Raw genomic sequence first — 16,686 nt, 5'->3', positions numbered from 1 at the left:
ACAATGACTTTGCAAAGTATACGTTCAGTAGACTTGTTCTCTGTCATTTTCCAAGCTGTTGATTCCCTGTGTTTGTTTGCTTAGTTTCATCGACCTTATCTTCCGTTCCGACTACGTATTCTGCCTTACCCCTATTGTTTTGTTTGCCGATCGCCTGACCTCTGCCTGCCTTACGACTACGAACTTTGATCACCCCCTTTGCCTACGTATTCATCCTGCCGCCAGCTTCTGCTTCCGTGCTCCCTACAGTACGTGACAGATAAGAGTTCTGAGTCTTCTCCGATAATGCTTGATGAGGTTGGAGAATACATGGCAAGGGATCTGAGACCATTCCTCCATCAAGAGTCTCACCAGATCCTTCAAATTATGAGGTCCATGCTGGTGGACTGCCAGAATATTAAATAAAAAATAAATTCTGTTTACAATGAAATTTTTTTATTTAAAAAAATGTATACCAATTTTATTCACTCTGAGAAACAAATCAAATCATTTGTATCTTCACATTTCATTTCATCTTAAGGAAAATGCAGTCATGGAGGAATAATTGATCCATCAAGTTGGTGGCAAGGTGGAATAAATAAGGATGCTTCAGATTCCAGCCATGGTCATCTACATGAAGTGGCAGCATCGGTAGCCACTGCTGCTACCAGAGAACTACTGCAAGACATTAGAGCAGCAGTTGGAGATTCTGAGTTTCTTAGGTATCAGAGAAAGTCTTTCAATGTATTAAATAAGATTTAAGAAATGATACACAGTGCTGATCTCATACAGATCTTTAAACAAAATACAACATAAAACAAAGGCAACCTGAGTAAAGACACATTACAGTTTTTTTTTATTATTGAAGCAAAAAAAAAAGTTATCCAACACCTATTACCTTGTGAAAAACTAATTTCCCCCTTAAACTTAAAATCTGGTTGTGCCATCTTTAGCTTTAACTGCAACTAAACACTTCCGATAACTGGAGATCAGTCTTTCACATCACTGTGGTGGAATTTTGGCAAGTCTTCTTTGCAGAACTGCTTTAGTTTCGCCACACTGGAGGGTTTTCGAGCATGAACTGCCCATTTAAGTTTCTGCCACAGCATCTCAATTGGGTCAAGTCAGGACTTTGACTAGGACACTCCAAAACTTTATTATACTTATTTATTTATTTTAGCCATTCAGAGGTGGACTAACTCCTATGCTTTAGATAAACTTACGGCCTGAAGACCGGACATTCTCCTTTAGGATTTTCTGGTAGAGAGCGAGCAGAATTCATGTCTTTTTTTATCCAGAAGGCCCTGAAGCAGCAAAGCATCCCCACACCATCACACTTCCACCACCATGCTTGACCGTAGGTAAGATGTTCTTTTTGTGGAATTCAGTGTTTAGTTTACGCCAGATGTAATGGGACCCCTGTCTTCCAAACAGTTCCACTTTCCACTCAGTCCACAGAACATTCTCCTAAAAGGTTTGAGGATCATCAGGGTGTGTTTTGGCAAAATTCAGATGAGTCTTAATACGCTTCTGGTTTGGCAGTGGTTTTCACCTCACCATTCTTCCAAGGATGCCATTTTTACCCAGTGTCTTTCTAATAGTGGAGTCATGAACTCCATATGACCTTATTGATGCAAAAGAGGCCTGTAGTTCCTTTGATGTTGTCCTTGGGCCTTTTGTGACTTCCTGGATGAGTAGTTGCTGTACTCCTGGAGGAATTTTGGAAGGTTGGCCACTTCTGGGGAAGTTCAGTACTGTGCTGAGTTTTTCCATTTGGAGATAATGGCTCTCACTGTGGTCCTTTGGAGTCCCAGAGCCTTTGAAATAGCTTTGTAACCCTTCCCAGATTGATGTATTTCAATAAAAATTTTTCCTCATTATTTCTGGAATTTCTTCCAACTTTGGCATAGTGTGTTACTGGGTAAGACCTTTTAACCAACTTCATGCTGTTGAAAGGGTTCTATTTATGTGTTGGTTTGATTGAATTTGGTGGGGGGGGGGGGAGGGGATACAGTTTCACACAGGCCCAGTTGATGTTGGAGAACTTTTTTTGCTTCAATATATAGCATTATCATTTTAAAATTTTACTTTGTGTTTACTCAGGTAGCTTTAGTTTTATCTTAGATTTTATTTTAATTTCTGAAACAATTTAGTATGAGACAAACACAAAAACAGAAGTAATCAGGATGGGGGTAAATACTTTTTCACAGTACTATACATAAATAAAAGCATACACACATGCCCAATCCTATGTACATGTTAGGTGTGCCATGTCCATTTGCCTCTTTGGGTGATGTTTCTAGCTTCATGTTTTCGATGTTATTCACAACCATATTCTGATGATTCCTCTAACATAGTGTTAAATAGGGTTAATCACACATTTTAAAATTATAACAGTTTATATGGTAGTTATTTTCTCTGCCTTCCCTTTAGCATTGAACCCAGGTTCATCTGCTCAGTAGTACAGTTATGTGTGTGATTCCTCATCCTTCAGACTGATGGGACTCAGCCAGACGTCAGTGCTGTGTTTTGTTATTGACACCACTAGCAACATGTCTGAAGACATTGACGAAGTCAGGAGAGTTACTTCATCCATCATTGACAGTAAAACAGGCACTGCAGCTCAACGTTCAGAATACATCCTGGTACCATTTAATGACCCTGGTAAGTTTGATTGCTCTTTATAAGTAATTCAGTCTAAATTGCATGTTGTATTGTATTGCTATTATTAACTTTAACAGAGAGGAAAAAAGAAAGACTGGTGAGAGAACAGTTGTATGTGATTACATACTGTAGTATATATGTTCCTTATGAAGGACTGCCGCTGGAGTAATTGCAGATGGTACTAAGAGCATATATGAGATAACTAACTGCTATGTATGAAGCTATCTATTCACAGGACCAGAGCTGGGGATGGAGAGAGGAGACAGAAGTTCCTTGTCCCGTGACCCCCGACTTGTGTACCAAGGGGTGTTCCATCCCTGGAGTGAAGGGTGAGGCGTTACCGCCTCAACGTGGGGTGGTGGTCACCATGAGCAGCGAGAGAATGGCTGAAGCAGCTGACTACAAGAGAATGGTTGAAGCATCTGACTACAAGAGAATGGCTGAAGCAGCTGACTACAAGAACATGCGACCCCCCATCCCCGAGGATGCTCTAGGATCCTCCGATGACGAGGTGGCGGGGAACACGTGAAGGTCCTGTATGAAGCTGTCAACGGGGGGTCTGCTCTCAAGAGACATTACCGCAGAACTCTCAATTCAATGGCAGGCCAGGATGAGAAGACGATGTGATGAGCCATGCCCTGGGTGTAAGTGCTAGCCTAACCTCTCCCCAAGGGTGGCCCAAGGGTACGTAAAGTGCCTGGGCCAAAGACAGCCAGCATACAGAGAGATACTGCCAACAGAGATTGTCAATTTGGGTTGTTATAAAATGTTTGTGATATGACATGTGATGTGCAACAAAGTGTGACGCAATCAGGCACGAGAGAAGTATAACGGTGCTGTCGAGCACATGGTGCTGGCAGGGTGGGAATTTTTCCTCCTTAGAGGTTTTTTCGCCCACCCCTGAGTGCGAGGTTTGGTTTTTGGGGAGAAGCAACACACTGCACAGTCCCGAAAAATACAAAACTGAGGGCTGACAGGCCCAGTTGAGAAAGATAGGGACGTGTAGATCCAATCAAGTAGTTACTCGTAGCAGCCACTTATACTAACGACAGTAGTAGTAATAATCACTATTTAGGGGGTACACAGTTAATCAACGTGTAATCAAAGGAGTCAGGATTCAAAACAATATATATATGTGTAGTCTGTGAGGCTTTATAGCCTCAGAGGGGGAAATGTTGTATATAAAATATACATGAAATAAACACGAGGGAGACCTAGTATGAGTAATAGGTACCATCAATTATTGAGAATTCACTGGGCTGGTGGACTGTATGAACAGATATTCACCTAAGACACAACACACAGATAAGCAAGGTGCAGGGGTATAACAATACATGTATTTGATTAGGAGTCAGCAGGTCTCAGAGCGTAGGTGGAGTACGTCTGCACGCAGGCAGAAGGTCAACTAAGAGACACACACACACACACACACACACACAGAGGCCTGGTGTGTATGCAGAAAACAGAAATTAATCTGTTTCATATTCTGTTTCATATTCTGTTTCATGAAAAACTATTATAGGGTAATGTACATGCAAGCACTATAAACAAAAAAAAGAAATGTAGAACAAACATAAAATTTACTCATGATGTAGAGATGGTGTGTTTGAAAGTGTCCGTTCTCAACGAAAATCCAGTCAGGAAGCGACACAGACAAGGTCAAGTTTTTTTTTAAAAGAGTGAACCAAGACAAAATATATTTTGGAGCCGGAACTGCACCTGCGTGATAAGGGTCCTCAACAGTGCCAATTGATGTACGTTATGGTGTTCCATGGTAGGATAGCTAACTCTAAACATATTGATGTCTGGGTCATCCTGACCCTAAGAAAACTGTATAAATAGAAGAGCTTCAGCTCTGGTTTTTTAGATCGCATTTTGGGACATCTCAAACTGTGTGGATCTCGTGTGGTGGAACGGAACAAATAAACCTGGACCCTTGCTTCTTCTCACTCACGGCTGGTGTCTTATTTTTCTTTCTCCAATTGAATATGTGAGTATCTGTTTCTATGTTAAGTGTCTTCAGGTAATAGGCAAAATTTGAGCCAGCACATATTAAATAGCTAAGTAAGTGTCACGTTCTGTCACATCAAAGAGGAGGAGACAGATGCAAACGCAGTTTAAGAAGTTTTAATATATATAGGTGCATCACAAAAAAATGTTAATATCGTGGAAAAGTTCATTTTTTTTCCTTAATTTAATTCAAAAAGTGGAACTTTCATATATTCTAGATTCATTATACATAAAGTGAAATATGTCAAGCCTTTTTTGTTTGTTTTGTTTTAATCTTGATGACTACAGCTTACAGCTCATGGAAATCAAAAATCCAGTATCTTAAAATATTAGAATAAAGAATTTATAATACAAAAATTTTGACCTGAGAAGAGCTCTAATCAGCTAATTAACTCAAAACACCTGCAAGTGTTTCCTGAGCCTTTAATCTCTCAGTCTGGTTCAGGACACACAACCACAATCATGGGGAAGATGAAAGTAAATTTTGCATTTCATTTGGAACTCAAAGTCTCAGAGTCTGGAGGAAGAGTGGAGAGGAACAGAATCCAAGATGATTTGGGGTGCCATGTCATCTGCTGGTGTTGGTCCACTGTGTTTTCTCAAGTCGAGAGTCAATGCAGCGTCTACCAGGAGATTTTAGGGCACTTTATGCTTACATCTGCTGATAAGCTTTATGGAGATGCTGGTGTCATTTTCCATCAGGACTTGGCACATGTCCACAGTGCCAAAACAACTAGTATCTGGTTTGTGACCATGGTATTACTGTGCTTGATTGACCAGCCGATGTGCTTGATCAGTAGCAAAGGGAACACCAGACACTAGATATGAGAGGGGTATAAATAAGACCGGCTCCACCTGCCCTCCCTAAGCAGGTTCTGATCACTGCACATAATCTTGAACACCTAATTCTAATTTCAAGATTTGAAGGTGTGATAAACGGTGTTGGGTAGGTTACTCAAAAAATTTAATCCACTACAGATTACTAATTACTAAATTGTAATCTAATTACATTACTGATTACTGCATGTAAAAAGTAATCAGATTACTAATAACTTTACTTTCAGGTTACTTTCAAAACATACAAAAATACACTGCAAAGTGAAACTCATGGTATGACATGATCAGAAAAAGTTGGATTTATCATAAAACATGCCTTGGTTGTTGTCACTGTTGATCTATCAGACCAATAAAATATAAAACTTTTCTAACTAGGCTCGTTTGGTTTCGCTAGCCAAGGGGAGGCACAGCTAAGCTATCATTGTATGGGTTTAGCTGCTACAGTGCCATTATCTTTCCTCTGCTCATAGCATGTTCACGTAAACTGGAAGTCATGTAGACATTTACACACCTTGTCTTCCTGCTCAGCATCAGAGGATGTTAGTGTTTTCGTTTCAACCCCTTTACCGGTAAAAAAAAATAAATTTAAAAAATCTGCGTATATCATTTGGCAGAATTGAGAGCTGTCAGCCAATAAGACACGAGTATTTCCACGTATTTTCCTGTAAACACTGTCTGATTGGTCTCGCCTCCGTTCACTGAAGATATAAAATTACAACACGGCCGTCTTCTTTTACTGACGTTCAGTTGCGTAATGACAAACCGCTCCAAGTGGAGATTTATACGGGGCTAAAGAAAAAGTCTTCAGGGGAAAACATGATTTATTTTAAAAATACATTTTACTTAATATTGTTTTCTTAACAATACATTTGTAACGCAAGCAACATAATTTTATTGACATCAGTAACTGTAATCAAATTACATCAATTTATAATGTAATGCGTTACATTACTGCATTATCAGAAAAAGTAATTAGATTACAGAAATGCGTTACATTATACTTTACTTTATAACGCGTTACACCCAACTCTGGTGATAAATGTAGGGGTGTACTTACTTTTTCCAGGTGACTCATCTGTTTTTTTGTTGTTGTTCTTAATTTAAATTGTGACAGTTACTGCAAAATGTCAATTTTATGTATCATTTGATAGAGTGTATCAACTTCATCAACAGGCACTGTTTCAAAGAGGATCAAATGTTTGCTTGACAAATTTGTCACGCAATTTGTCATAATTTTTCACCTGACTGTATATAAACAAACAATAAACTATTTCCTCTCTGCCTACACATTCTTTCAGATTATGGCCCACTTTCAAGAACAACTGATCCTAATGTATTTAAAAAGCAACTCAATGCACTTACAGCTGCTGGTGGAGGAGATTCTCCTGAAATGTGTCTCTCAGGACTCCAGGTATGATAAAGTAGTTTAGCTGTTGGATGCTCTTTAAGTCAGTCAGCTCCTCACTCATTCAGTCAGTTAGTCAGTCAGTCGGTGAGGCTCTCAATGTTGGTCATTCCATCAGTCAGTCAGTCAGTCAGTCAGTCAGTGAGGCTCTCAATGTTGGTCATTCCATCAGTCAGTCAGTCAGTCAGTCAGTCAGTCGGTGAGGCTCTCAATCAGCTAGTCATTCCATCAGTCAGTCAGTCAGTCAGTCAGTCAGTGAGGCTCTCCCTCAGTTAGTTATTCCGTTATTCCATCAGTCAGTCAGTTAGTCATGTGTAAGTCACTTTGGATAAAAGCGTCTGCTAAATGAATAAATTTAAATGTAATGTAGTCAGTCAGTCAGTGAGGCTCTCCCTCAGTTAGTCATTCCATCAGTCAGTCAGTCAGTGAGGCTCTCTCTCAGTTAGTCATTCCATCAGTCAGTCACTCAGTCAGTCAGTGAAGCTGTCCCTCAGATAGTCATTCCATCAGTCAGTCAGTCAAATCCCTGCTCTAGGCTGGCCCATACATAATACCTGTTTAGTCTTGACTAATTACAAGCATACAAGTAGCAATCGTAGCATACTTTTTGTTCCAGCTTGCCATCACTGGGTCTCCAACACAGACTGAGATTTTTGTTTTCACCGATGCTGATGCAAAAGATAAAAGGTTGAGAAATACTGTACAAGCCCTTATTGAGAGAACAAAGTCTGTAGTGAGTACATACAAATTTTCATATACTGTACACACAAGCAATCTATTGATACTGTTGATTTAGAAGTTTAAAAAAAAAAAAAAGTATTTAAAAAAAGATTTAATGTATAAATTTTAGATCCGATCATGTATTCGTCTTGCTTTCATCGTAACAATGCAATAATATAAGCAAAACACTGATTACATATTCTTTCTTTCCCTGAAGGTGACTTTTATGCTAACCAACTCCGTTAGTTCTCAGCATCGCAGAAGGAATGACGAGATTGCAAATGGCCAGCAGCAAGTTTCTCAGGTATTCAATTCTCAGGTCTACCAGGACCTGGCTCAGGCCTCTGGGGGCCATGCTATTGAGGTCACCAAAGAAACACTGTCCCAAGCTACTAACATTATTGCAGTTACCTCTAGATCTACACTGGTAATTAAAGGAGTACTTTGATAATAGAATAATACTACCGCCTACAGCTAAATGCCAGTTGCATTATAGCCATCATTTGGTCTGCCATTCCTTTTAATACATATTCCTGGGATTGGTGTTAGATCTGCTCTGACCCTGAACAAGATATAACACTTACTGAAGATGAATGAAAGAATGAATAGTAAAATCAATGACATGTTTTATCAATGTTTTTCTTTCAGTTAATTTAGCTGACTTTCTTTGACTTAGATTCCCACAAACAAAAAAACAGTTCAGCCTACTACTCACCCCACTCTGCCTACTTTAGTAAATAATGCATAAATTATTTTGTAAATTGAATTAAATTAAATTAAATTTTATTTATATAGTACGTTTAACAATATTTAATGGATATTAATTTAGATTTAGATCCCTAATGAGCAAGCCAGAGTCTATTTTGGCAATGAAAAACTCGTTAAGACTGCATGAGGAAGAAACCTTGAGAGGAACCAGGCACAAAAGCTGGATAGTTTGATCATGAGTCATTCCTGTAAATTGCTGTAAATTCAAACAGTACTGAGCGTGTTGAAAAGTATGAGCATCATTTTTTATTTCATTAGCATTTTTAGCTTTAAGTCTAGACCCTGAATAATTTTGCATACCCTGAAAAAAGATCAGATTTAAGAGAACAAATTACATATAGTATACATAAAAATCATTTATCATCAAAACTTAGTTTCAGTGCTTGTATGAAATTTAATTTAAACAATTTTCTAATTGCTAGATTGAATTATATAGAGTGAGTGTGATCAATTCATGTAGTATTAATGAAATCCAGTTATGCCATGAAATCTTACAAGGTTGTTAGCACTGACAGGAAGAAATAAATATAGCATTCAAAGAAGATCGAAAACACAATGGTAATATTGCTGCCTCAGCACACAAAGTTTGATTTTATTCAGGGCTTTAAAAATGATCAAATCATGTAGGATTTACAAAAACAAATTATTGGAATCTAACTGAAATTAATTTATGTGAAACTGATGTAAATTAATTAGTTTAGTGAGCTTTTTTAATTGTAGACTGTTTTCAGAGAGTTCAGTCTTGTGCAAGTGAAACCATCCACAGCAATCTTTAGGGTGTTTATGAATTACCAACCACAGCAATCTCACAGCAAACAGCTATCCATGTGGGGCAATCTTCAGGAGTAGCTATAGTTAGACAGCTGACAAGGGTCAAGGAAGGGTATTTTAATCAAGGGTTTAAGAACTGCTAGTTTAAAGGAGTTAGGTACATAGCCAGGGTTAAGGGAGGAGTTAATTGTTTTAATAGAGGTTCGACTGCTTCTAGAAGTATCTGTATAAGGAAATGTGTCTTTAATGGATGTAGTGCACAAGCGTTAACAGTGCAAATGTATAAATAAGATAAATACAAGTCGCTCTGGATAAGGGTGTCAAAAGCTATAAATGTAAAGTTGGAAATTATGAAAGGGTTAGTCTGGCTGTAGGTCTGTATTCCAATCAGATCATGTTATTTAAACAGGAGGAAGAAGGTGTGGCTCTGGCGTAGTAGGAACAAAAACCTGCAGTTTCACCTTTATGGATAAGATTGGACTGAACTACATACTATAAATTCTATATCCTATTATGGTATTTGCTTATAAGTCTTGACATTTTATGCAGAATCTTCCTTCTTAGATTCGCATTTTTGTACAGTTTGTTGTTATCTTTAAAGCTTAGTGACCTTGCATGAGCTGATCTGCTGTGTTAAAATAAAAAATTAAAATTAAAACTATTTCTAAGCACATTCATATTAGCATTGAGTGATGAGTAACGCTCACTTTTCTGCTTCTAGGTCACTCTACTCCAGGCTATAAGAAATACAGCAAAAGTGGAAATCTTCTCAGTCTTTGTGGATTCTTCTGTGCAAAACCTGACCATTTTCATCACAGGCAACTCTCCAGATTACACCATCACTAGTCCCTCAGGTGTGTAGATTGGGAAATGAATCAATAACCCTCATTCTTAGATACCACTAAGAAACTTGTGTAATGTCAACATTATGCAATACTATGCTAAACTTCTATAATAATGCTGTTATCTAACCCAGGAATCTCACAGAGCAGCACTGAACTGATTGGGGCGTTGGGGCTTATTCAGAGAGTTGGTAACTTTCACACAGTGCAACCAAATATTTTAGACCCCACTGGATTGTGGCTTTTCAGTGTTAAATCAACACAGCTCTACACCATCAGAGTTGTTGGTAAAAATCTTTGTACAACTCTCCTAATTTGGTATGAAAGAATAAATTGCAAAAAAATTATGTTTACAAAAATATTTCTGTTTTTCTATTTACTATCCAGGTCAAAGCGAGGTTGATTTCCTGTTTGACTTTGTAGAACTTCCCCAAGAGTTTCATTCAAGCTATGCTGTATTAAACAGCAGGCCTGCAGCTAGTAAGTGAATGACTCTTTACATGTGACAATCAGATACTCTAGTTCTGAATAAACATATATTTCTGCTTTGTTTGCCTTTCATTCAGACACCAATATCACGTTGATGGTATCCATGGTCGGTGGGGACAGTGTGAGGCCTACAGAGGTGTCTCTGGTCGAAGCATCAAGTTCAAACTCTTTAAATGGGACACTAGAAGAGGTAGCTAGTGGGCAGTACTTAGTGACCTTCAACAGCATCCCAGCAGGAGAGTTCACTGTTCGTGTAGTTGGACAGATCAGTTCCTCTAGATCTTCAGATAACACCTTTCAGAGACAGTCACCAACTCAATTCCAAACATCAAGTGTGACCATTACTGTAAGTTTATATTCAAAAATATTCTTAAACTTATAAAATAATAATAATAATAATAATAATAATGCAAGCTAATTAATCAGCATGTGCAAAAGAACTATGAGATCAACACAGCAATTTCCATCCAACAAATAATCAAATTCAATCAAGGTTCACAAAAATTTATATATACTGGCTTTTACATTTTCTTATTTTGAGGAGGAACAGTGTATTTTCTTGATACTCACCCTAAGAGTCAATGTGTTCATTCTGAAATTTTCTTGAATCGTATTTATTAAGCACAGAGTATACTGGAGACCAGCATTCCTTTTGGTCCACATTATTTACTGCTCATGAAAGCTGCTCAAGTGCAGAATTTACTTTCTTTCTACTTACCCTTAGACTCAACCTATTGGAACAATTGAACCAGGAAAACAATTCACTCTGCCTTTTACAGTGGAAAACAGCGGCTCTGGAGGAAGCTTTAATATCAGAGTCAGCAATGATCGCAATTTTGACACTCGCTTTAACGTATCCATAACTCTCGCGAGTGGGGGCAGTGCGAATGGTGCAGTAACTCTGACTGTTCCTGAAAATACTTCCTCTGGAACTGATGTCACTCTGACGATTGAAGCTGAAGAAATGGATGGAGGTGATTCCAATTACATTGTGCTGCACCTTGCTATTGTTGCTCCGGTAATTACTTACGTTACAGTACATTAAATATTCCAGGATGCTGTCAAAGAAAGTGCTAATGCCTAAATTCAGTTTTTGAACAGAAGGTCATTTCAAAGTTTTCAAATCTGACTATTAACTTCTTATAACTGCTGAACTGATGATCAATTCTTACATGTGTGGCGGTCTGGGAAAACCCAGTGGAGCTCACTGTGGCTGAATTCTGGCAGACATCCAAAAATGATGAAAATGGTTGTTTTTTTTCTGCATGGGGCATACAATGACCTCAAGTTTAAGTAATTAATATATATATATATGATGTCAAACACCTTAACATAGCAAATGTCATGTTTTGTTGACATTTTTGGATAGCTAAATGCCTGCTGTCAAAATGATGCTCCTGTGCCACAAATGGAAGGAAATCTTGAAATTTAACAAGTCAAGTAATTTAAAATGTCGAAATCTCACCATGTGTAGGGTTTTCACAGGCTGCCATGCATTATAGTTATTACAAAGTGACTGGGGCCAAACTGGGTAGAAACTCAACTGTATTTTTCTACTTCTTTAAGTTAACAGACATTACTCATCCACTATGTGAGGCAGTTACTATAAATGCTGACTGTTCAGTGAACTGCAGCCTTTCCTCATGGTACCTCAAAGCCAACATGACTGATGGGTCAGGTATTCAAAGTGTGAGAGTCCTCCAGGGAAATGGCACACTCATCACCACCACTGTTCTCAGTGACACAGGGATGAATGTCACGATGGTTGTCTACAACTCATCTTGCTGTTTCTGAGAGTTGGAACTGGCTGCAGTGGGAAATGTTGCCACCTGCTTCAAATCTCTGAGAGCTAGGGCTGCTCCAGGCGGCCTCACTTATGATGCAAAATTTCTCTTGATTTTGTCTGCTTGTCTTTGGCTTAATATAGGAGCCTCTGTTTACCAATTCATGCAGCTCTAAGAAATCTGCATATTTGGGCCTATATAATACTAATTCTGTAATGATTTTATACATTAAGCAGTAAATGGTAAGTTTGTTAAAGAAAGAGATATCAAGAGGGTTTTTTGTCACATGTTGTAATTTTCAGTTTTATAATACAAGTTTAAAATATAAATAAGTTCTTAAATGACTGGGAAATGTCATGCACATGCAAGATTTTAAAAAATGCATTGCTATTACAATGTAATATCTACATGCAGTATAAGTTTTCAGGTTTCAGGTTCTAGTTAGAGTTAATCTTGCAGGTTCTAGTATAGAATTAATGTTTGCAGTTGTAAACTCACTATAATTAAAATGTAAGTGCATGTATGTATGAATGTAAGTTTTAATTAAACTGAATTACATGCTGGCACCTTATTTACAACAAGATTTACAGATGATGATGATGATGATGACGATGACTGGATGTTACTTAACTTGGTTATTTGAGCCATGTTTTGCACATACAGTCCCCTCTAAAACTATTGGAACGGCAAGGCCAATTCAATTGTTTCTGCTGTAAACTGAAGAACTTTCGGTTTGAGATCAAAAGTTGAATATGAGCAGAGAGTTTAGAATTTCAGCTTTTATTCCCTGGTATTTATGTGTAGATGTGTTAACAACATAGAACATAGTACATTTTGTTTCAGACCACCCAATTTAAAAGCGAGCAAAAATATTGGAACATGTGGCTATGTCAAGATCACGAGAAAATTAAGTCGTGATCACGAGAAAACAACAGAAAGAAATTAATAATCCATGGCCTCTTAGGGCTTCTGTAGAAAATAATCCAAGTAACAGCGACTACAGGTGAGCAGACGGATTTTCACATTTGACCGGTGAGAGCCGCGAACAGTTGTCATGGGTGAGTTTCCTGGATGACAGTCAGATTAACCAATCATGCTCAAAGCAACACGGTGAGACAGCCAATAGGAATTGTTTCAGCATGGAGACATAGCAACTATAGGAAAAGATATGTTAAAAGAAAGAAAATAAATGTGTGTATTTAGTTTAATTTGTAGGCTGTTATGTTTAATTAGATAGCTAGATAGATAATTTATTGGTCCTCAAGAGGAAATTTGTTTCCACAGTGGGTGCGTACAAAAACATAACAACATCATACATATAGACCATCATAATCAATCACAGGCATAGAGGGGAGAAGGGGACAAGGAGAAAAACATCAGGATCGTCATGCAACAATGCATCTGACATCACAATGGCTGAGTACCTGTGTGTTTATTGCTCGTATAGCCATAGGAACAAAACTCCTACCATAGCTGGCCTTTCTGCACATGGGTAGTCTATACCTGCAGCCAGAAAGAAGGGGGTTGAAATATTTATAAAATATTTATAAAATTAATTGGTTTAATGGTGTTTTCCTTGCAGTGTTTGAATAAAAAATTATATAAATACAATTTACTATAAATGTATGGTAAAGTTTTATTAATTAATACCTGTTAAACTAGGTAATATTATTAATTACTGTTACCTATTACCTAGGTAACATTATTAATACCTACAGTATAGGCTGTCGTCTATATTATTATTATTTATTTTAATTTTTTTCTCAGTTGGCCTCAACACAAGCACAGATAAGTATAGGCCCAGTGTATAGAAGTGGTTCTTTAAACAAAATCAAGCCCCCAAATATAAAATAAGGTTTTAGTGTGATTACTTGCACAAGAACCAAATTGAGTAGTGACAGCAGTGGAGATGGAACAATCAACAAAACTCTCCTACAGCCACCACTGCTACAAAACAGCTATATAGCAAACACTGCTGTATCCGTATGACATACTGTATGTAGGCCTATATAAAAAGCTAATGGCTGGCTTGACATCATGGTAACATTACTGTTACATTCATGCAGCCCATAGAATAACCATCTTGCATTTTAACAAATACTTGACCTTTCATTTAGAACCAAACTTATGCCAAAATGCCATACAGACATGACAACGACATTTTCCCCTTTACTGTGTTGCAGTGTTACATGATTTCCTAGGTTTAAGCTTTTGCCTGCAGCAACATTAATTTGCCAACATTCAACATCCAGAATTCCATACAAGCGACAACAATTGTCTTCAGCCTGCTTTACTGCTCTCTCAAGGTTGAAACTTTCAAGCATGTTGCTGCTCTAAAGGACTTAATGCATATCATTCTTGATTTTACAATTTCCAGCCTGATCTACTGCAATGCATTGTTTTCCTGACTTTGCCTTTACTCATTTTACTTTTGTCAGATTCATTGCCATATATTTGCTTTTACTCGCTGTGGCATCTCTGATTGGGTCTGGTCAGAGGCACATGCCTGAAAGTTTCAACCATGATAGCAGTCTAGCTTTGTACTCTAAAAAAAAGGCTATGCATTATGTTTGATGTAATGAAAAATGTTTGCTAAATTTGTATCCAGAATTACAGATATTGAATGAAAAAGTACACATAAATATAAAACTAACAAAATTTACCATTAAATTACAAAGAAAAACATTAAATTGTTAGTATGGTCAAAACCCTTTATATAATGAGCTTCCTATTTAATTACAGATAATTATTGTAATTCTACATAAATTTATATGTAATTTAAGAAACCAGAAAAATACGGTATAAAAAATATAGTAATTTTTCTGGAAAAAAACAACAACAACAAAAAAAAGAGAAATAAATGTAATTTGTCATTATTGGTATAATACTTAAAATAAGAGTTGGGTTGTTAATTTACAGATAATGTCCATAATTTTACAGTGTTTTGTATACAATTAGAAAAGAACAGAAATCTATAGTGTCCCGTTCCAGTACGTGATGATCTTGGTTGGTCGTGTCAACAGACTCTGGAGTGAGCATAACTTGGTTGGTCGTGACGTCGGTTTCAGGCATAAGGAGAACTTGCTTGGTCGTATCAACAGTCTCTGGCATGAGCATAACTTGGATGGTCGTGATGTCGGTTTCAGACTGGAACTTGGCGTGGGAGGTTACATCGTCGACCTCAGACAGGGACTTGGCTTGAGAAGTGGTCCCTTCGACCTCAGACAGGAACTTGGCATGGAAGGTTACATCATTAAACTCAGACTGGGACTTGGCATGGGAGGTCAAATCATTGACCTCAGACAGGGACTTGCCTTGAGAAGTCGTCTCTTCAACCTCGGACAGGAACTTGGTGTGAGAGGTCATCCCTTTGACCTCGGACAGGAACTTGGCATGAGAGGTCGTCCCTTCAACCCCGGACAGGAACTTGGTGTGAGAGGTTGTCCCTTCGATCCCAGACAGGAACTTGGCATGAGATGTCGTCCCTTCAACCTCGGACAGGAACTTGGTGTGAGAGGTCGTCAATTCGACGTCGAACAGGAACTTGGCATGAGAGGCTGTCTCTTCGACCTCTGACAGGAACTTGGCTAGAAAGGTTGCCTCTTCGACCTCTCACAGGAACTTGGCTGAAAGATCGCCTCTTCGACCTCGGACAGGAACTTGGCTTCAGGGGTCATCTCTTTGACCTCTGACATGAACTGGTCTTGAGAGGTCAGCTCTTCGAACTCGGACATGAACTTGGATTGGGAGGTCATCTTTTTGACCTCTAGCTGGAGCTCAGCAGGTGAGACCACCTTGTGGATCTCGGCAGGTGAGACCACCTCATGGATCTCAGCAGGTGAGACCACCTCATGGATCTGAAGTTGTAGCTCTGGAGATGAGGTCACCACATTGACCTCCAGCTGGAGCAGGGCAGGTGACACCACCTCATGGGTCTCAAGTTGTAGCTCTGGAGATGAGGTCACTGTGTTGACCTCTGGCTGGAGCTCAGCAGGTGAGACCACCTCGTAGGTCTCAGGTTGGAGATCTGGAGATGAGGTCGCCACGTTGACCTCTGGGTGGAGCTCTGCAGGTGCTCTCTTGTGGAGCCGTTTGGGAATACACCAGCTGTTCTTGAAACATCCCCGAGAGCAGAAATATGATCCCTGTATCCCATGTTTCCTGCATTTGGGACACTGTAGCTGGGCCTCTTTGCAGCAGTCCTCGATCTTGTAGGTCAGTGTCACCTCCACCACTGCCCTGTCGGCTGGAGCCTGAAGCTGAGCTGTGGAGGGTGACCTGTCAATCCACTCATAATAGGTGTGGAATGGCAGGTCAGCCTTGTTTGTCACACTGACTCCCCTCAACAGTTGATCCAAGTCCTTGCTCTGCCCTGGATGCCCAAACACCTCCAAGAATAGTTCCACAAACTGTGTTA

General features: G+C 38.8%; 1 protein-coding gene across 2 annotated transcripts in view; it reads left to right on the top strand.

Annotated features, from left to right (window-relative positions):
• LOC128606066 (von Willebrand factor A domain-containing protein 7-like) overlaps window positions 1-16,686 on the top strand; it is a 79,278-nt gene that overhangs the window by 35,660 nt on the left and 26,932 nt on the right. For both annotated transcript variants that reach the window (XM_053622062.1, XM_053622061.1), the window contains exons 5-13: window positions 521-701; window positions 2,474-2,643; window positions 6,789-6,901; window positions 7,512-7,628; window positions 7,833-8,042; window positions 9,876-10,008; window positions 10,131-10,283; window positions 10,384-10,476; window positions 10,563-10,831. In XM_053622062.1, coding sequence (XP_053478037.1) covers window positions 521-701; window positions 2,474-2,643; window positions 6,789-6,901; window positions 7,512-7,628; window positions 7,833-8,042; window positions 9,876-10,008; window positions 10,131-10,283; window positions 10,384-10,476; window positions 10,563-10,831 — 1,439 coding nt within the window. The remainder of the gene's footprint in view (window positions 1-520; window positions 702-2,473; window positions 2,644-6,788; window positions 6,902-7,511; window positions 7,629-7,832; window positions 8,043-9,875; window positions 10,009-10,130; window positions 10,284-10,383; window positions 10,477-10,562; window positions 10,832-16,686) is intronic.

The sequence above is a fragment of the Ictalurus furcatus genome, chromosome 3, assembly GCF_023375685.1.
Source record: "Ictalurus furcatus strain D&B chromosome 3, Billie_1.0, whole genome shotgun sequence".
NCBI classification, from domain to species: Eukaryota; Metazoa; Chordata; class Actinopteri; order Siluriformes; family Ictaluridae; genus Ictalurus; species Ictalurus furcatus.
This window is presented reverse-complemented; position numbering and strand designations above follow the sequence as displayed.